At 43.4% G+C, this 21,886-nt stretch overlaps 1 protein-coding gene across 1 annotated transcript in view; it reads right to left on the bottom strand.

Annotated features, from left to right (window-relative positions):
• The window catches only part of Gabrb3 (gamma-aminobutyric acid type A receptor subunit beta3), a 234,693-nt gene that overhangs the window by 38,457 nt on the left and 174,350 nt on the right, over positions 1 to 21,886 (bottom strand). Inside the window, exon 4 of the mRNA XM_057756286.1 lies at positions 18,601 to 18,821. Coding sequence (XP_057612269.1) covers positions 18,601 to 18,821 — 221 coding nt within the window. The remainder of the gene's footprint in view (positions 1 to 18,600; positions 18,822 to 21,886) is intronic.

The raw sequence follows: 21,886 nt of genomic DNA, 5'->3' as shown, positions 1-21,886 counted from the left end.
CCTCTTTCTCTTTCTCCTTCCCTCTCTATTTCTTTTCTCTCCCCTCTTCTCTTTCTTGTCCTGAGAGGAGAATGACTAACTTTCAACTCCCCTTCCACAATTGACCGCAGTCTGAGAATTACACTTTTTTCCTGAGGAAGAACGTTTTTATTTTAATTTAAATAGTTTATTTTTTTAAAACTGTTTCAATAATTCAACCAACTGGAACTGAGTATCACTGGGCGAGCGTGAGGGTTGGTGTGAACTGTCAACTCTACCAAAGTTAGGATCACCCGAGAGATGGGCCTATGAACATGCCTGTGAGGGATGCTCTTAACTGGGTTGCTTGAGGTGTGAAGCCCCACCCTGAAAGTGGGCTGAACTATGAACTATTTCCTAGCTTGTACCTCGGATTGAACAAAACGAGAGAGAGAGAGAGAGAGAGAGAGAGAGAGAGAGAGAGCGCCCTGGCATGATACACATTCTTCAGATGCCATGAGACACTAGACACTGTGATGTCCCCTCCCTGCTGGAATGGCAACTGGAACTCTGAGCTAAGAGAAACCCCTCCCAGGAACTTGCTTTTCTCCCTGTGTTTGTCATGGCATCAGGAAGACACCAAGACAGTGATGGTCTCTGCAGTTGATTTTTAAAAGGTTTTTCTTTTTTGCTTTTTGCCTGAGACGCAGAACTGACTGGAATCTTCCTAGCTTCTGGGCATCCTTCACCCACTGACAGAAAAGCAGGGGACCATGAACAAATAGTGATAAAGGTAATGGCTGGTGTCCTGGACAGAGAGATACTAAATCCATCTCCATGTAGTTGGCAATCTGCTGCTCCTGTTCTCTGTCTCTCTCTGTATAAACAGTGATACATAATATTAAAGTAAACAGTATTTATAACCTATTTCTTCTTTTCTTCCTTTCCTTAGTTTCTCCCTTTCCTTCCTTCATCACCTTTCATTCTCCTTTCTTCCTTATCAGTGTTCTTTGTATTGTTTTCTTGCCCTAGGACATCAGTTCACCCTAGCTGTGTTTAGGTCTGTGCCATGTACTTCAACATTCACCGTCTCACCAGCTGCTTAGTTAAGCCTGTTATTATTCTTCTTTGTTATTATCATTCCCATTTGTAGATGCGCAAACAAGGGTTACAAAGAGCAAGTTGCTCAACATGTTCCTAGAAGGCAGAATGATCTCGGATGCGGGCAGTCTGTACTGCGCACCCTAGTGAATCACTGATGCCTCTTTGCCTTGTATTAATTTCTTAGATTCCCCCCAAATACTGAAGAAGACAGATGTGAGCATTAATTGGGATGTTTCTTGCTGACTACTTTCTGATCTTGCCAACCTTCTCAAAATACAACCAGAATTACAGAACTCTGGTTCCCTTGTGTTTTCTTACCTTGCCCTACGTCAATGCAGTCACTGCACTAAGCTCCATTTGCAGAAGGGCAGGTTTGACTATTGGCTGCCCTATTAAATCAGACCTTAGCCTGTCCTGCCCACAGCTATCTTTTGGTATCAGAATGGCACCTCCTACAGCAAATGATCCTCAAAAACTCAGAGAACAAAAGACTTCAGAGATTAAGGGTCCAAACTAGGTTGAAATTGTTGGCAAAGAAAGACATACTGGCTCTTCTTGGTGCCAAGGCGATGGGTACGAGTCAGCAGGGAATGGGTACCCACCGTCAGGCACTCTCGGGAAGAGCCCTGCACCCTTTTAGTTGCCAGGAGCTCAGTTTTCAAGAGTGGTTCACTGTTGAAGAGTCTCATGTGAGGCCCTGCTTCAGAGACAAGGCAGCCACTGTGAATCTTTATGTCGTACAGTGAAACCATGCGGAATCCAGTCTACTGTTTTCCGTAAGCTTGACAGCCTCCTCTCAACTCAAGACAACAGTGAAACACGCCTTTGGCTCAGAGTTCGACCTTGTCACAGTGACAGAATAAACCATGAATTAGCACAAGAGGTCCAGAACTCTACTGAGCGTCTCTCTCTGTGGCAGAGGCAGCACCACAGGCTAGCTGTTGATCTTCAGGTAGCCACTGCTCCCAATCCCTTCCAGTGGCCTGCAATCCAGACTGCCTGGAAGCCAAGTGCTTTGGCTAACAGGCAGTTGCCATTGTCTGTGGCCTAGGAGCTCAGGGGTTTAGACTGAGCACCCACTCATTCTTCTTACACAAGTACTTACAGAGAAATAGAGAGGTCACAGGGCATAAGCCGGTGATTCCCTTAGGCAACCGTTTGTGGTGTTTTATGGAGTACCTAGGGACATACATTTGCAGGAATGTCTACAGCTTCTTGCTATGGAGACTCCTTAAGGACGTTGCTGGGAAAATCACCAAGGCAAACTGAATCTATTGCAGCCCTGGCCCCATCCCCTAGAGGAACCTCACTACGCAGGCATTCTTTGTTTACCTCTCAACTATGAATTAACCCTAGAACTTGCTTTGTCTGGAGAGAAGTAAGTGAAATAGCTTGGTAGTCACAAGAGGAACTGGTCTCTTTTCTATCTTCCTCTAACACAAGAAAGCTCTGCCAGGGGAGTCTACTGGTCCAGGAGAATTGACAAGGGGACAGGATTGAGGGGCACTATCTTCTCAGAGACCACCTCAGTGGGGTAGCTGGTGAGCACTCACACCCAGACTGTGGAGGAGCCAGCCAGGCTAGCAGACATACCTGTTGATCTCTCAGAAAAATGAGCACCGCACCCCCACCATCTGCATTCAGGTCTCCAGTTGCTTGTTATTCCTCAGTGATGAGGCAGATGGTAACTGAGCATTTCCCTAAAGCAGAGGTGCCTTCGTCTACACTGACTGAAGCAACAGAGGCAGCGCCTTTCGGCCCTGAGTCACTTCTGGAGCAGGGGCTATCTCAGCTTCTCTTCTATCCATTTGTAAACCATCTGAGGGCAGAGCTACAGAAAGGATCAAAGCAGCATTGTGCTGAAGATCAAAACAGAGAGCAGAGTGCCCTCAGTTCCCTGCCAGGAAAGTAGCTACCCAGAACCCAGCACCCAGAAATTCTTAAAGAAAATACCCCAAGACTCAGCTCTCTTGAGAAAGGGCAGAAGAGTCTCCAAGCATCTGAAAGGCAGCTTGCATCCCTCCTACTATCTTGATCTGATTAGGATGCCTGGAGGTGAGTGGAAAGCACACTCCCCCGATAACTTTGCCCTAACTATGGTGCTCAGGGGACTGCTTGTTCATGTTTCCTGTGTCCTTGAATGCTTAGAAGCTCCTTGACATTTCAGTTGTCCAGCTTCTCTGTTTCATTTTTCCCTCTTGTGCTCTTGGAGTCATAACCAAACTTCAGTGCCGTCTCCGATGTCACGCAGCCATTCCTCTCTCCTCCTAAGAGCTGCCTAATTTTAACTCTGAAGATTTGGATCTATCGAGTTGGCTTCTGCGGTTCTAGAGTCCTTCACTTCCTGAGTTCCAGGATTTCCCATCTTCATCTGTTGAGACTTCCCTCTATTCCGTGAAAATGTTGGACTCCTTGTCAAAATTCATCTCACGGAGTTGGAGAAATGTCTTGGCACTTAAGGGCACTGGTTCTTGCAGAGGACCAAGTGTCCAATCCGCAGCATCCACAGAGTGGCTCACAGCTGTCTGTAACTCCGATTCCAGAGCATCCAACATCTACCTCGGCCCTCAAAATACCGCGCACAAATGGGGAATAGAGAAACATGTAGGGAAAATTCCACCTCCAATAACATAATAAAAAAATAAATTTAAAATAGTTTCACATATGTCAAGATTTATTTCTGGGCTATCCATTCTATTTTACTGGACAGTGGGTCCACCCGTATGACAAGTGGTTTGTTTTGACTAACATAGATTTTTAGGAAATTCTAAAATCACAGATTGTGAGGCCTCTCCATGTTCTTTTTAAAGGTCATTTATACCTTTGCAATCACTTGAGATTCCATAGGGAATGAGGAGCTTCCATTCCTGTAAATCAGTTGTCCTCATCAATTTAGACCATGAAACCCAACATGGACAAATACAACAGATCCAACATATACGGGCTGCTCATGTATGCTCCAGCATTGCCAGGGCATAAATTAAAAAAAAAATTACATTCCTCTAAATATAATGCTATTGTATTTTGAAAGGACTTACGCTGAATGTGGAGGAGGCTGGGGCACTATTACCATCTTAACAGTACACATTTCTATCCCAGACACAACATGTCCTTCTCAGTCACATCTTCTTTAAAATCTTTTAACATTTCATAGTGTTTAGTGTCTAAGTCTTTCACTCTATGACTGAAATGTCGCTGTGTTGTGACAACATGTCTATAACCTGGCCATCAGGAACCTGAGGCAGGAAGACTGGAACTTTGAGGTCATTCTGGGCCACCGAGAGCGAACACACTAAAAGTCACGTGTGAAGGTTGTGGTGGATATGAAGGGGAGGCAGAGGCAGAAGGATCAGGCAAGAGGTGAGAGCAGCCTGGGACATAGCTTTGGAGTTGGAGAGATGGCTCACCAGCTAACAAAGAGTGCATACTACTTTTATAGAGGACCAGAGTTCAGTTCCTAGCACCTACATCAGGTAGCCCACAACTACCTAGAACTCCGTGTCCAGGGAATCTAATACCTATGAACTTTCCAGGTACCTGGATTCATGTGCCAGTATACTCCCACCACACACACACACACTCAAACACACAATTCATAATCAACTAAACATAATTTTTAAACCTCATTTAAAAAACTAAGTTTTTATCTTGTTAGGCGATTGACCGGATCTCTCTCTTACCTCCCCTTTAAGATGACTCATGGTTACACAGAAATGCTGCTGGCTTCTACCTGCTCATTTTGCTTTCCACAATCTTGGGGAATTTATTTTTAGCTGTAAGAGATGGGAACATTTATACAGTCCTTTGGATTTTACACACGGTCATACTGTCTGTGAGAAAGTCAGCTTATGCCATTCTTTCCTACTTCGATAGCAATGACAAATATAAGATTCTTGATCTGAGGGAGAAATTTTCAGCCTTTCACTGTTATGATCTCATTTCATACACAATTAAGTCACCTAATCAAGCTAACTCCTTGTGCACCACATGTTTGCATCATGAAAATGTAACTTTTGACACGTTTGGTCTGTGTGAATTGAAATGATCATGTGCTGGTTCCTTCATTTTACCTGTGCAGTAGATTACACTGATTTTTCATGGGAAATGATTCTGCAATATTTTCCCACTGATGAAGGCTTATGCTAATAGTCTTGATTGATTAATACTCAGTTGGTTTTTGTGCAAATATCCATAAGGGATGCTATCTGCCGACTCTCCCTGTAGCCCTTTGTGTTGGTTTTGATACAGCTGTCTTGCTGGCCTCCCAGAACAAGTAAGGAATGGCCCTCTCCTCTTCAGTATTATAAAAATACTTTAATTAACTGACGTTAATTTTAGTTTTTTTGGTATTTGGTAGAATGGATCCCTGAAGCCGTCCAGTGTGGGACTTTCACTTTGAGAAATTTGTATTTCCTATTATCTGTGTGATTCCTTTTTGGTAGGTTTGGTGTCTCTAAGAAACATGTTAATTTCGTCCAATTTTTATAATTTTATAGCACACAAACTTATGCTTCTCTTGTTTGGCCCCATGTTTAAAGAAATCTGATTTAAGTTATTTGAGCCTTTTGTCTTTTTCCTCGGTAACCTAGATAAAAGTTTGTTGATACTTTGGTCTTTACAAAATACAGTTTTGGTTCTACCCCATGATCAAAAGGGGGATTGACAATTTTATTGAAATTGTAACACACTGAATAACACATCCCCATTAGTGGAAACGTGCTTCTATCCATGAGTGGTTCTCCGCCCATGGGCATTGCAGCTTGCCTTCCTGTCTGACATGTTGCAAGTGTGCCATCGTTGGGTCGGCCCGCCTTGCAAGCGCAGGGCCTTTCATCTCCCTACCCTCACTCTTAACACAAACATTTCCGTAAACCCCACAGTAAGAAACCTCAAATCTCTAGGCCCACAGGAAAGCAAAGAAAATCTGCAGCAGCCCACTACAGGACAAAGAAAACACAAAACTCTCAATGTGACTCCGGGGCCACGAGGAGAGCACCCTAGGGAAAGGTGCCAGCCTCTTCTTTGTACGGAACACACAGTTTCAGCTTTTCCCTTTCAACTTAGATCTTGATGCCAATCTGTATTCAGATGGCTGGTTAGGTCTGGGTTTGTGGATTACCTTTTGTAGACAGTGTATAATTAGATGGAGATTTATTTTTTAAGCGCTCTGCTCTGTCAGTCTCTAGCTTTTGATCAGTCCGTCTCGTTTATATTTGAAGTAATTACTAATGAGAAAACGCAGACTTTTACAGCAACGCTACTTGCTGTCTTTGTGTTCGAGTCTTTCCTCCCCTTGTTTCTTCCATCTGCTTTATGTGTTGTCTAGCGGATTCATTGGCACAATTTGATTTCCTGCTCTTTTCCTTTGTGCCTCTTTAACATCCAAATTTATAACAATATACTTTGTTCTAATACATAATCTTCAATTGGCTCAGCATCGCTCCTACCCATGGGCATTACAGACTGTGTCTCTGAATCCTATATGCTAATAACATGGATTATAATGACCTGTATGTATTTTGGGGAGGTGGCGGACAGTGAGACAGAGCTTTGCTATGTAGCCAAGGCTAGCCTAGACCATGCTGTAACATAGCCAAGGCTTGTGATTTGCCTACCTCAGCCTGCAAAGTGCTGTAGAGAAGAGAAGTTCAAAGGTGGAGTAGTAATTGTTCAGGAACACTGGTTTGTGGTCCTCACCCCTTGGCCATTGCCACAGCTTCCTAAGCCTCAGCACTAATGTCCAGTGTTTTTTTCTTTGAGCTTGAACATTTGAATACTCACTTGAACACTGCATTTAAAGCAGGTCTATTAAACAGAAACAAAGTGTTTCAGGATTTATTTATTAGGAAGAATCTTCATTCCTTCTTTTTTTTTTTTTTTTTTTTTTTTTGGTTTTTTGAGACAGGGTTTCTCTGTGGTTTTGGTTCCTGTCCTGGAACTAGCTCTTGTAGACCAGGCTGGTCTCGAACTCACAGAGATCCGCCTGCCTCTGCCTCCCAAGTGCTGGGATTAAAGGCGTGCGCCACCACTGCCCGGCCATTCCTTCTCATTTTTAACAGCATTTTCACACCTCCCATTGTAGGTTGGAGGCTTTTCTTTCCTAGCATATATAGTTATTATCCAACGGGCTTTTGACAGCCAGTGTTTCTGGTGACAAATGAGCATATGATCATATGATCATTTTAAGAATCCTGTCTCTGGGATGGGTCCCTTTCTGTTGATGCTGTCGAGATTATTTCTGTATTTAGTGTTTGAAATTTTTGGTTACAATGTGTCTCATTAAAGATATTTCTGGATCTATCTTTATAGGATCCTATCTTTATAAGAGTTCATTGAGATTCTTGGATTTGTACATTTATATCATCCATCAAACTGGTGATGCTTTTAGTCATTATTTCTTCAGAAGTTAGTCTCTCTCTCTCTCTCTCTCTCTCTCTCTCTCTCTCTCTCTCTCATTGCCTAGGATTCCTATAAATTTTGATTTACTATTGCTTTCTCAGAAGTCTATTGGGCTCTGTTAGCTTTTCTTCTTTCTTCCTATTTCCCGTCCCTCAGATTCAACAGCTTTAATAGTCCTGTTTCCAAGTCTACGTATTCTTTCTTCTGTGTTCAAATCTACAGCTGAACCCTGTTAGTCAACCAATCACTTTAACTATTATACCGGTGGCACTCAGAATTTCTGTTTGCTCTCTTTTTATGATTTCTATTTCCTGATCAATTGTGTGCAAGTCATTCAGTGACAGCCGTCATTTCCTCAGTTCTGTGCTCATCTTTCGACTTACCTCTCATCAGGCACACTAAGATGGATGGTTTAACATTTTATCTAGCAGATTCCATGTCTAAGTAGCTGCCAATTCATTGTGTTCCTTTGAGGGAAAAAAACTGTTTTTTTTCCTCCATTGTTGGCCTTCTGCTGGGAGTTCTGAATTTGATTACAAGGTGTGGTGAATGAGAATCGCGTCCTTTCTTGTCACCACACCTCTCAGACTGGCTGTGCAAGGGCACATGCCGTAGCCATGCCATCAAGCTTGCTTTGTGCCAAGGCATCAGTCCTAAACTATATTGAGGGTTTCCTGGGACTTGTAGGAACATATTCTGGCACCTCAAAAAAAACAACATAATCAAGAATACAAAAAGCGATATGGTCTTCATGATAATAATTGATTAGAAAATCCAAACTAAAACATTTTTCTGAAAAACACGAATTTTCAAGACAGATAGGAAAACAGGAAGAGACCCTAAACACGGTAGGGAAATTCAAGATAAGCCTATAGGGATGAAATTAAATCTAATTTTGGCACACACACACTAAAACAAAAACCACCCAACATTTCAAGTTATACTACGAAGTGATCGTAATGAAACAGCAAGGTACTGACCCAAAACAGAATCACTGAACAGTGGAATAGAATTGAGGACTGCCACACCAGCCCACATTCATAAAGATGAATGTTTTTAAATAAAGAAACCACAAATACACATGAGAGGAAAAAAACACCCTCTTCTAAAATATGGTGCTTGTCAAACTGAATAAGTTCCATGCTGAAGAAGAAAATTGGACACTTCTTTATCTCTCAGACTTTGCAAAATCCAACTCCAATTGATGGAGAACTCAACAGAAGATCTGATCTCCTGAGTCTGACAGAGGATACAGTAGAAAACTCAACTAGACTTTTTAGCACAGGCATCAAAACCAAAAATTAGAAAATGGGACCTTGCCAAGCTAAAAAGGGTCTGTATAGCAAAGGACACGGTCACTCAAGCAAATCAGCTGCCTACAGAATGGAGAAAAAAAAATATCCTCTATGCTATGCATCCCAGAGAGAGTTAGTATCTATATTACATAAAGAACTCAAGAATTTAAACATCAAAAAAACAAACAAAACAAAACAAAAACGACAACAACCCAGCCTAACTAAAAAGGGGCACGGGACTAAATACAGAGTTCTCAAAAGATGAAATATAAACGGCTGAGAAACATTTTGGGAAAATGTTCAACATCCTTCTTCATCAGGGACATCCAAATTAAAACTGCTTTGAGACTTCATCTTACCCCAGTCTAGATCTAATGACAAATGACAACCAATGCTGTCATGTGGGGATGGGGACACTTGGTCACTGATGGTGGGAGTACAACTCGGGATGGCCATAAAGGAAATAAAAGATCCCTCAGAAAGAGAAAAAAAGACCTACCACACGATTCAGTTATGCCATTCTTGGGCATATATCCAAAAGACTCTATCACCCATTGTAGAGATACCTGCTCATTTATATTCATTGCTGCTCTCATAACACCCAAGAAAAAAAACATCCTTGAATTCCATCAGTTGATAAATGGATAATGAAAACAGGGTGTATTGTCACTATTGAATGCTATCTGCTTGCTAAGAAAAACAAGATTATGAAATTCTCAAATAAATAGATAGATAAAGCATCCATGTTTTCTCTTATCTATGGGCGTCAGCTTTGATTTGCCAGATATGTATGTTTCTTTTGGAATACCCACAATGCCTAGATAATTGGTAAAGGAGCCATACAGTGTGCTTTCAAAGAAGATAGAACACAGTGACATAATGAAGTAAAGGGGGTGATGGAACAGGAAGACTTCAGCTAGGCCTGGGCTGGCAGTCAGAATAGAGAGACTCTGGGAAGGGCTAAAGGCCACTAAAGACTTTTTGAAAAATATAAAACCCACAATGGTAGAAGTTTCCTAATCATGCAAACAAACACACACACACACACACACACACACAAACAAACACACGAGTTAAACTGGTGTTACATTATAATGGGGCAACAATGTCCTTACTAGAACCCACAGGCTAACAAAGACCCTATTATAAGAAATGGGCTACTCTTGGAGTTTGTGGTGGCCTCACAGACCCCAACTTTGCAGGCTAGTCAATGCTATCGATTACCCTCTAGAATTTATCCGTAGTTTTGAATATACCACATACTTGAGTCCTAGAAGATGAAAAAAATCAAGCTGGCACTCACCTGGCAGCTTCACCCCCATTGGCTAACTTTCCCAGTGCTGAAAGGTGCTGCACACACTACCAGGGCATAAAGGAACCATGAATCTTCCAACCGTCAACACTGCCTGCTACAGCGATGACCGCCCTGGCAAAATATGTCCACTGGTGTATCATGGCAAGAACATCATGGGGTGAGATGAAAATAGTGTGATTAAATTTAAGGCCAGCTCCACAAGAAGAAACCCATGCCTGGTACAACTATCAGAATAAGAACCTGGGACCCATCAGGCCACAGGTCACAGAGTTTTATTCTAGTAACTGGGCACAGTGGGCATAGTATTACCTGAGTCCTCTACCTATGCCTATAGTTTAAGGCAACACTCGACCCTCATGAGAGAAGCTCCATTGTGCAGGAGAGGGAGATTAACACCGATATCCACAACTGATCAAGGTCCAGAAAATAAAAGACGGCAGGATTCTCAGCCCTGAATGGGGCGTCCATATCATAACTCTCCTCCAAGGGCTCAGGAATCACTGTGGAATATGAAGTGGAATGGTTGTAAAGGGCAGAGAACGTGGATAGCCGCCATCAAACAGTGCTTTCTGGACACCAGACCAAAGTTCAGCGAGAGGAGAGGTGGCAATGAAGTCCCACCCCTATCGGAGGAGTTGTTGGAAATCTTTAGCTGCTGGGAGAGAGACAATCAATTTTCCTTAAAAATATAGCCCCTGGTAGGTTGACCACGCTCCAATGGAAGGCCACACACTAAGAATATATGGGGGCATAAATTGGATTTGATTGTTTTTTAAAGGACACAAAGTTGAGCGATTATACAGAAGGGGGACACACTTGGAAGAATCAAATATGAAGCTGCAGGAATAAGGAAGTATAATCAGAATACATTGTACAAAATTCTCGAAGAACTAATAGAAAAGAGAAAAATCTGCTCAAAGTATTTCCACATGAAGGATACATTTGCATGCCAATATTTAAAATAATATTGACCTTCTTATGAATAAGTAACCCTATATCATATACTCTATTACAGAGCATGCAGAAAGAAAAGTCTTGATTAATAATATCGAAACACAAAGGAAATGAGAAAGCATCGATGTGCACACTGGAACACTTGATAGACTGTATGTGACACACAACACACAGATGAACAGACTCCACACTACCAAGTCTCTAATGTGTAATTCTTTCAGAAATTTCAATAAATTGGGTCATGTGTTCTGGAAATTTCTGCACATCATGAATTTGAACAGAAGTCAGATTATTGAAAGTCAGAAAACTTAGGGGAAGGAACTTTTTAGGGGTGTTTACATTCATATTTAAAGGAGACATTTCTTGAAATAAGGCAGGGACATGGCCAACAGACATATGAAGAACTCTCAGAATCACCTATAATACGAAGTGCATAGCATAGTAAGACACCATTGCACATTGTCTACCAAGAAAATCAGGAAGAAGTATCGGCCAGGAGAGGGAGAAAAGAGTACCCTGTACCCTGTCGGTGACAATGTAAATTAGCATTGCCATTATAAAAAGTGGTATACAGGGTTTTCAAATCACTGAAGAACAAAGCAAAAACATGAGCTATCACCCCACAGATTTTAAGTCAGTTTGTCAAAGAGATATCTACACTCCCATGCTGAGTGCAACATTGCCTACATTGTGAAATTAGGGAACCACTCAAACTATCCACCAACACATTAGCAGAGAAAAAAGTGTACTATAAGCAATGCCATATGTTCTAGGTACCACAGCAATGGAGGCTCTGTCCTTTGTGACAGCGTGGATGTAAATGGAGAACATTACACTGTTCCAAACACACCAGGCATAGGAAACAGACTCTTGTGATGCGCATGCAGTATCTAAAGTAGCCAAAGCCAGAAGTAGACGGCAGAATGGGGCTGGCAAAGACTGGGAGAAGGAAGATGATAGCAATAAAAGGCTATAAAAACTCAGAAAGGGAGATTGTTTCTCAAACCTACTGCTCAGCATGGAGAACAAGCGTGTGCTGTATAGTTCATAATTGCTAACTATAAATTCCTAAAAGGAAAATTCAAGTTTACTCACCACAAAAGAGATTAAATTTTTAAGGAGGAATGTGATACCTAGTTTGATTCAATTATTCCACACGGTATGCATAAATTATAATATCAATTTTTACTCCTTAAGTAGATGTGATTATAAATTGTTAATGTATAATAAAAATAAACATTTAAAAATGAATAAAGATGAAAAATTAATTTATAACAGTCACAGAAAAGAGTCATATGAACACAGCATGAAGGAATAATATCTACTTCTGACATTTAAAAATTTATCTTGCAATGGGCGTCATTTTAATAGTGGTTAAATATAAGTATAAACTGCTGCATTTTTACTTGCCATATTTCAGTGTATAATACAATTTCTGGAAACTACTTAATACATTCTCTCTCTACACACACACACACACACACACACACACACACATACAGATACACCACACCACACCACAGCACACCCCTCCCTACCTGGGAATCAAAAGAATACACATTAGTTACCCTAACTGGAAAGCAGTGCCACCCTAGATGGTAAACACACACAACACCTACACCGTAGGAGAATGAGCGGGAACTGTACTCTGTCAGCTCATTGCTGTTTTGGAGAAGGGAGGAAAAAGAGAAAAAAAAACTATTTTAAATGAAGAAAAACTCACTACAATAAACAATGTAAGTATTAAACTAAAATGTTTAAGAGTGTTGACTAAATTATTAGCAATAAGAGATTAGTGGGGCTGGATGATTTTCTATACTGTGGTGCTTTGAATGACAAAAGTCTCATGTAGTTGAATACTTGGTGACCAGTTTTTGGCATTGTTTGGGGAAGGTTATGGAACCTTTTGGAGGTGTAGCTTTTTTTGGAAGAACTATGTCTTGGGGGACAAGCTTTGAATGTTTATAGCCTTACCCCCACTTCCAGTTTCCTCTCTACACTTTGTATTTATGACTAATGATGTAATCTCTTAGCTTCCTGCTCTTGGTTGCCTGTCTCCAGGCTTCCCTTGCCATTCTGGACTTTCCCTTTGGATCTAAAGCAAAATAAACTCATGATGTCTTATTACAGCAATTCAAGAATAACTAATAGAGAAGTAGGTACTGGAGACCCGCTGTTGTGAAGAACCTGACCGTTTGGATTCAGGGAGCAGATGTGAAGGACTTTGAAACCTTGAACTAAAAAGCCTATTTTTGCCATGAACATAGTTTAACAGTTCAGTCTCTTTGGAGCCTGGAAGACAGTTGTGTTGAGAGCAATGTAGATGATAGAGGATTCAGATTTAAATATTGGTAACTGAATTAGAGGTCAGTCATGGGACATTTTGGCAAGCGATGTCTTCTGTCCTTGTCCTGAGACCTTGCCCAAAGCTGGCTACACTAAAAGCAATTGGACTGATTTCTTTGTCAGAGCGAGTACAATGCCGAGTCTGTGGATTGGTTGTGACTGATAACTATTAGTCAGATCTAAAATGAAAAAGAGAACGTGGGACTTAAAGAAATACAAAATGTACAGTTTGGAGAGAAAAAGAGCCCTAGGGAGCTTCTGTTGCAGCCAAGGCGCACACCGAAAGAGAGGCTGTGATGTTAAGGAGAGAGGAGCCATTAGGGAGTGACATCCTGACTTCTGAGGCTACACAACAACAATGGGAATGGTGTGCAGAGGGCAAAACACCTCCCGGGTAAGCTTCCAGCTCGTGAAAGAGGAAAGCCTGAAGGGTTCCCTGTTCCTAGAAAAAAACTAAAAATAAAATAACAGTACACACAAAAGTCATGGCTGACGTGGCTCATAGCGGGGAGTGTCCATCCTGAACTGGCCAACAAGCTTGGCGGTGCAGTCCACAGAGCAGTGGTTTGGGAAGCCTGAGAGCTGCAAGGATGAGGAGATCATAGATTCTTCCTCCACACTTCAGAGAGCTGCTGAGGACAGGCCTGGAGTAGCAGAGAAATCCTGAAAACCAGGTCACCAGAGGCCATGACATAAAGCTGTGAACATGAAGGCCGGGTTCAGTGGAGACCCCAACATGTTGACATTCCCAATACCTCAGGAAGCTCAGACCTTCTCTGCAGTAAACAGAGTTGACTAAGCAACCATAAAAAAATAACAGTTTTAAAATAAGATTCTAAATCAATCATAAGTCTCAATTTGGATCTTTTCAAATCCATTCTAGGTTTGATCTAACAATGCATTCAAACTTTTAACCACAGGAATAGTTACATTAACAATTCTCTGCAGTAGTTTTTGTCATCAGGTAGGAACATTACAGTGTATTGTCCAAAATATTTTTATATTTCCCATCAAAATGTGCTACTTTGCTTTGATGGCCACCATTCAACTTCAGTGTGTTATAGGGCAAATGGCATTATATCTGCAATTTCTTTATTAACCTACAACACAGAACAGCACAATGTTTAATGGGGCAAAGTAAGACATTTCAAGAGGATCCAGACATTGACAAGAAGGCAGAGAAGATGGAGAGGGAAGACATCTCCACTGTCTGACAGTCAGCAGGGCAGAGTAGAGAAGCAGGGCAGGCAGGGGTGGATAACAGCCCTGAGTCCAAAAGCCCCTGGCAGCTAAGACCTTTCTGATACCCTGAAAGGCAGGAATGCCCAAAGCAAACTTTAAAGGTGCATTCCTGTCAGAACAGCATTATGCCTTATCCACAGATTCCCTAGCATCACAGCATGTTGCCTATGCTAGAGGCTCAGTCTGCCAAGGGGGTCCGCTGTGCCCAAGTCAGTGACCACTAAGGAACTTATGAAACAGTTCCCAGTACCACTGACCTTTCATTACTGTTCTCGGGAAGTTGTGGGCCAGACCATCAGCAGAGTGAAAAAAAATCAATGCTTTCCCAGAACGAAACTGAGCTGAGGTATTAATGTATGCCGCCTCTGGTCTACAGCATTTTCCTAGAAAATGTCGAAGCCGCCTTGATCCTGGTGCACCATGGCTCTACGTGAAGGAAAAGAAACTCAGAAACTCAAAAGTAGCGGGTGATAACCAGTGCAGGAAATAGCTGGGCTGAAGAAAGAGCTGAGGGTCCAACAGTGGTAAAAATCCACTTGCAAATCTCAGGCGCAATCCTTCTAACGGACACCCACAACCAGGAGGGAAGCGCCCTCTTCTGGGTGGGACTCCAGCAGCGGTGCCTCCTGAGGATGGAGACAGCAAGCCAGGATTATGGGGCGTTTGACTGGCGCCTCTCCTTCATTCCCATACATAGTACACACACCACTGATGGAGAGGGTCAGTTTCAGCTTTCTGATGTTCCTATGTAAAAGCAAAGGGTCTTCAGGAGAAAACTGGCTTTGGATTTTGAATCTTGCTCTTTTTCCAGGAGCCCTTGTTATGTTGCTGGGCATCAGCCGAATCCACAGCTCCTAGTCAACCTCAAGCTCCAGACAAAGACATGAAATGTCCACTGTCCCATTGAGCACCGACATGCTGTAGGCTTGGAAGAGTCTATGGATTATAATTACAATGTGTTCAACTTCTGATGAGTTGATAAAGATGCCACAATACTAAAAACTGAGGAGCGTCTGATCCTGTTTCCCAAGAGATACAGTGTATTATCCAGGCTTGAGATGTTGACTTAGCTCTGGCTTGCTATGTTCCTACCACGATTCAGCAAAAGTAGCAATAAGAGAAAGAAGGGCTGAGGACAGGGTGAGGCTGACACCACCTTATTTTTATAGAGAAAAATTTATGTTTTTCTCTATGAAAGGCTGGAATATACGTCACAGGCTATAGCATAGAATGAATATGTGTCTACGTGAACTTTAAACAATAATCAGCATCTTTAATTATTAATGTGCTTTTTGTTCATAAGCTCCTTAGACTCTGTGAAGACATACTGTTTTGACTATCAGGATAGAGAATGCATAGGCTAGCCAGCTTCTAAGAAGCCAGAAGCCAGCTGTGCAGCCACTATATACATAGGATATGGTGCTCAGTCTGGACTTACGGGGGCTTGTGGAGGTCCTCAGAAACGTGAAGAATTATTATAGAAATAGGAGAATCTCCATGAAGATTGAGAAGCATGAGACAATTGTTCCTGGGAAAAAAGGCTGCAAGGGAAGCTGCTTCCTGACTTCAGGAAACTGATGGAAAGTTAACCAAATGGTGACGGTTAGATTGCTGTGCGAGGCTATCACGAAAGGTCCCTGACTTATTACTGCAGCAGTACTTACTTCGTAGGCCAAGTGTGACGCAAAGCTACAATTTTAGAAAATATTTTCTTCTTTGTTCGGTTGGTTTTCTATTTTTTACTCCTTCCCTTTTGTTTGGCATGGAATTTGACACCTTGAAATGAAATTCCTAAACTTGCGTGCATGTTACGTAATCTATTCCCCAAAGTTACAGTCCTTTGATTTTACCAAAGGCAAACTGATAGAGTCTACTTCCTTAAAAAAATAAAGAAAGAAAGAATGCAGGGCCAGCATGGGGAAAGATGTTAGGCAGCAAGCCTGAAACCTGAGTTTAGTTCTGGATACCCATGGGGTGGAAGGAGAGAAGCAATGCCTTCAGGTAGCCTACCCTCCTTGAATGAATCCACACCCAAAATAAGTACATGCAAAATGAAAAAAAAAAAGGGACCATAAGGAAAATACTTTTAAATGAAGAATAAAAAAAATTAAAGGAAGAGAACCCAAAGAGCATGCTTTGTTTTAAAAAGGCAAAATGTCAGAGATTTTCTTTGTTATTCCCACCCGCTTGCCTGCATTATGGACATATATCCACATGCACACACAGACATGAACTCAGGTCCCTACACTCACATCCACACGTATGGACAAATAGGGCACACACACACACACACACACACACACACACAGCCGGTCTCGACTTTAGTGAGGGGAATGGCCGTGTCGGGGTAGGTGCTCTTCCAGTGAGACCAGTGCACTATCATGACTTCTTATGCTGGAACCGAATGTCTCACTGTGCGGTAAAAGTATAAACTGCTCGACCTGGCCACAGACCATCAGGCTAGACTCCGGTGAGGCACCATCACCATTCTATTGACATGCGCTAATATTCCCTTCTACTTAGAAAGGTCTGATTTGGCAGAAATCCCAACTTTGGCTACAATACTGTGGTTGGTTAAAGAAGACATTCAATATTTTCTAGTTAAGGCTAAGCTAAATAATCTTTTCTATTCAATCCAGAGACTCTACCACCATGGGAGGTAGATTTCAACACATTCAGGTTGGCGTTTTCCTTTTAGCTATTGGAGTCTTCTGAAAAAGTCCTGAACTCACAGCAACCTGAGACAGGACTTCCTCCAAGAGACCCACATAATCTTTCATTCAAAACTGTGGGCCCCTCCCAGAAGGCCTCAAGGCCACTTTTAACCCGTAGCATCAAGGAAGTCAGACAGGTGCATCCACACATCCGAACCGAACAACAGCAGCCCAGCACCAAAATCAGCATAAAATCCATGCAGAAACAGAGGACTTGAGAACGTTGTTCAGCAAATTCATAACATACAATTATAAAACAGCAGGGTGGAGCATCATAGGAAGACAGGGTCATTTCCTAGGAAGCAGGGAAGTCCTGGGCCTCCTCTGTGCAGCTCAAGGGGCAGCCTGGCTTTCAGGTAGGTGACTCCATCGTAAGCCCTGGAGAAATCTCTGTCTCCTGTGCCAGGCTCTCGGCATTGCCTCCATAGAGTACAGCTGAGACTATACCTTAAATCTGCACAATAGACGTCTTCTAATTAAGTAGTGCAGCTCGCTTTGGGAAAACAACTATTTAAGCCTTTCAAGTGTCAGGGGAATATTAATTACAGGTCTTTGTGCTTTCTGATATGGAAATCTGTGTTCTTAGAGATGGCAACCCAATTATACACAAACTATTCAAGAAGCCTGCTTTGTAACTTTGGTGACTCTTACAGGAACAGTAATGCACCAAATCTTCCAGGGATGAGGGTTTCCTTTCTGCAAAGCTTAGAATGCCTCATGGATATTTATCAGCTAATCTAAGGAGAATCTCAGTGCCAGTGTACCCCACAACTTCAAAATGGGCCCTGCAGAGCGGACAGACCTGAGGAGCCCGTACAGAGGCCCTGAAGAGCAGACAGACCTGAGCCCATAAGGCGGCTCTGCAGAGCAGACAGACCTGGGCCCTGCAGAACGGACAGACCTGAGCCCTGCAGAGTGGACAGACCTGAGCCCTGCAGAGCAGACAGACCTGAGCCCGTATGGCGGCCCTGCAGAGCGGACAGACCTGAGCCCGAACAGCGGCCCTGCAGAGCGGACAGACCTGAGCCCGTATGGCGGCCCTGCAGAGCGGACAGACCTGAGCCCGAACAGCGGCCCTGCAGAGCGGACAGACCTGAGCCCGTATGGCGGCCCTGCAGAGCGGACAGACCTGAGCCCGTATGGCGGCCCTGCAGAGCGGACAGACCTGAGCCCGAACAGCGGCCCTGCAGAGCGGACAGACCTGAGCCCGAACAGCGGCCCTGCAGAGCGGACAGACCTGAGCCCGAACAGCGGCCCTGCAGAGCGGACAGACCTGAGCCCGTACAGCACTGTCCCATCAGGGTGGAGGCGGATCATGCGGTTTTTCACTGTCACTCCGTGCACAAATGACTTTTTGTCATTTAAGAAATATGTGTCGGGCACCCAGAGCTGGTCAGCCACTCGATTGTCAAGCGTGAGGTTGAGAGGGATCCCAGAATAGGCGAGCCTTTTATCTCTCCAATATTGTTGAAAATACATAGTTAAGGTATAGTCCTGGGAGGAAGAGAAAGAAAAGAAAGAAAATTAGTTTGCACTCAACACAGGTGGAATTCCTGCATGCAACGACCAGTCCAGGCTGAATCCCACTTCCTGGAAACGGGCAGAGCACCACACTTCCTTGGGAATGCAAACACTAAGTTCAGGAAGCACAGCGTAAGAAGAGTATGGCATACATAGGAAATTTTGCTTTACTTCGTTAATGGCACCAGACAGGTGGCGTTCTGAGACAACCATTCAGAAAGAAAAGGTAAGAAAGTATTATTGTAAGATCAGACGGTTGGCATGGAACTTGGTTGACTCCCTAGGTCCACGTTTCCCACCAAACAGACAGCGGTTTAACCAAGCCGTGTGGGTGGACTCTATCTCTAAAGCCATCTCTGCAGTTGAAGCTGCTTTCTTCTGCCCTTGCAAAGACCATAAACATGAATGCCTTCCAGCGACATCCCCTGGAGCTAAAGAGGCCTGTGGGAGAGCTTGGTGCCTGACTTCCACGCGTTCTTTTCCTCTTAGCTCACCCTTGCTAGACATTAACTGGGCCACAGTCTCACCTGGAGACTGGGAGTCTCACATGGTGGTATGGGAACTAGGGAAGCCTGAGTCCACAGAGGGACTTGGAAGGAGACCATAGCACTGCCTCGGTCAACCAATGAAATCAGCCAGTACCCACCCAGGGAACTATAAGGCCATTTTTGCTTTTGGTTGTTCTTGTTGGCAAAACAGTTAATTCAGTTGGCAGAGACGAAGGCACCCCAAATGCCCCCACAGAAAAACAAGAACATACACATTGCATAAATATGTCTACGCATAGGTGTAGACATCAGAAAATACGGCGAGAGTCACAGGACGTTCTGGACCCTGAAAACCTGGAGGCATGTAGGTACATCCCATGTGCTCCTTGGTCAGGTCTGTAAACACACTCATCTTGTGGGCAGTGAAAGGTGAGAAGCAAACCAGTTTTAGAGCCCATCCTGGACCACAGGGGATAACATAAGCCTACTACTTCATACGAAGCTCTCTGAGGGGTATAGTCTGTTTCATGTGAACACATAAATGATATGCGTTATGCTTAAAGATGATAAAGTTCAGATATCAACCTGTCCTGTCCAGATGTGCCCAGCAAGCAGTTTCAAAAAAACTCACATACTAACCAACCCTAAACAAAATACAAATTCAGAAAGCAGGCCTTGAATGTGCGACACTCCAGCAAAACAAATGGTCCTTGACCGAAAAAGCAGAGGGCAGAGGGAAAAGGGCAAGCCCATGTGTGCTAGAGTCTTGGATTTTATCTGGATTCTAATGAAGAAATACATGAGAAGCAGGAATTTCTTACAAGAACATCCAGAGTTAGAGCTCTGAGCCTAGGCCTTCCTAGATGGATGCTCACTCCCATCCCAATCACAAATCAGATTTTCATGGAGAAGATGTCCCTAAACCTAGGCCCTGGGAAGCTGGCTGAGCAGGCAGGGAGCGTGGCAAAGCCAGGAGCTGTCAGTTTCCAGCCCTTACATATTTGTAAGTATATGACGAGGGCAGCGGAACAGGACCCCACACCAGTGGCTGAGGAGCAGAGACCGGGATGCAAGCATCACACAGCGAAACCCAGCCTAGTCTCATGTGCCCGGGGACTACCAAGTTCATGAAACCATGGATCTTAGCTTCTGGATGTTTGGACATCTGAGGCCCTGCTGAGCTGGGGGACTGATCTCCCAGGGTTATTCAGTAATTACACAAAGTGGACAACTTTCAGGGCTAGCGTGAGAGTTAGGACATCTTTTATATCCAAGCCAATGGATCCAGAGCCCACCCCTTGCTCTTCCTCTATGGAGCTTGTTCATAGCAGCTAACAATTCACAATGGCTAGTGGCCTAGCTCTAGGTGTCAGATGACTGCGAAGAGCTTCTACCATTAGGAGCCTTGCAATTAAACAATTCTAGGATGTTTGCCTTTATTTGTCCTTTTTATGAAACATTAAAGGGCTCTGCTTAGAGGTGACCTTTGCTTTCCACCGCTGGACTTCCATTGGTGCTCTTACATGGCCCCCATGGTGGGGTGTGTCCCTCCTTTGGTTACTCTTTCATTGGCAGCCATCTCCCAGTAGGTCGCCTTTCCCATACCTGAGCATCTTGTGATGGAAAACACTGTCAATCTGACAAAATCTAGACCACCGGGGAAACAAAGCTCTGCGTATTACGTAAGGGAGCTTCCAGATTGGATAGGTGCAAGTGGAGCAACCTACTCTAAATGTGGGTAGCACTGTTCCATGGGTTGGTGGGATTCTGAGCTGAACGACAAATGAAAAGCTGAGCTGAGAACAGCCATTCATCTCTACGCTTCCTAATGGCGAGTATGACAACTCTTGCCATCAAACTTTGGCTGTCATTCAGTGCTGTATGCTCAAATGTGAACCCAAATAAGCCCTTTCTTCCTGAAGAGGGTTTCTGTCATGTATGTTGAAATAACAGGGACTACCTGTTAAGCTGCCCACATCCCAGGGGTCAGACCCACCCCCATTAGCCTCTGGGGATGACAGAACAAACTCCTAGAGTTATCTTTTTAAAAGACACAAATTTGGGAAGAGGTTGGAGAGGATAAGGGAAGTGTATGGATAAGTCAAAATACATTGTATGCAGGTATGAAATGCTCAATGAATTAATAAAAAACACATCTAAACCCATGAAAAATAGAAGTGGGGCCATGGCTCATATGAGTCTGATCATGTGGATTGTAGGTCTTTGGATCCGGTCTATGGGAAGAATGTGGGAGTTCGGAACACTGAGCTAGAAAACCATTAGGACACTATAAACAGAGATGACCAGACCATCCTGGTGGGAATTCTGAGAGAGCAGAGGGTGAATCCGTGAGGATTCACAGGGGAATACAGACTCTACTGAGAACTGGGCTAGGGGCCATTCAGGTTATACTCACACTCGAGCTTGAGGGAAGTTGAATTCAAAAGTAATGGGCCAATGGCTTGGCGGAGGGACTCTCAAAACAGGCTAGCAGTCACTATTCTTTTCCAGGTGTGCAATGACAAACAGCAACAAGTAGAGCAAATGAGA

This window comes from Chionomys nivalis, chromosome 23 (assembly GCF_950005125.1).
Source record: "Chionomys nivalis chromosome 23, mChiNiv1.1, whole genome shotgun sequence".
Taxonomy (NCBI): domain Eukaryota; kingdom Metazoa; phylum Chordata; class Mammalia; order Rodentia; family Cricetidae; genus Chionomys; species Chionomys nivalis.
This window is presented reverse-complemented; position numbering and strand designations above follow the sequence as displayed.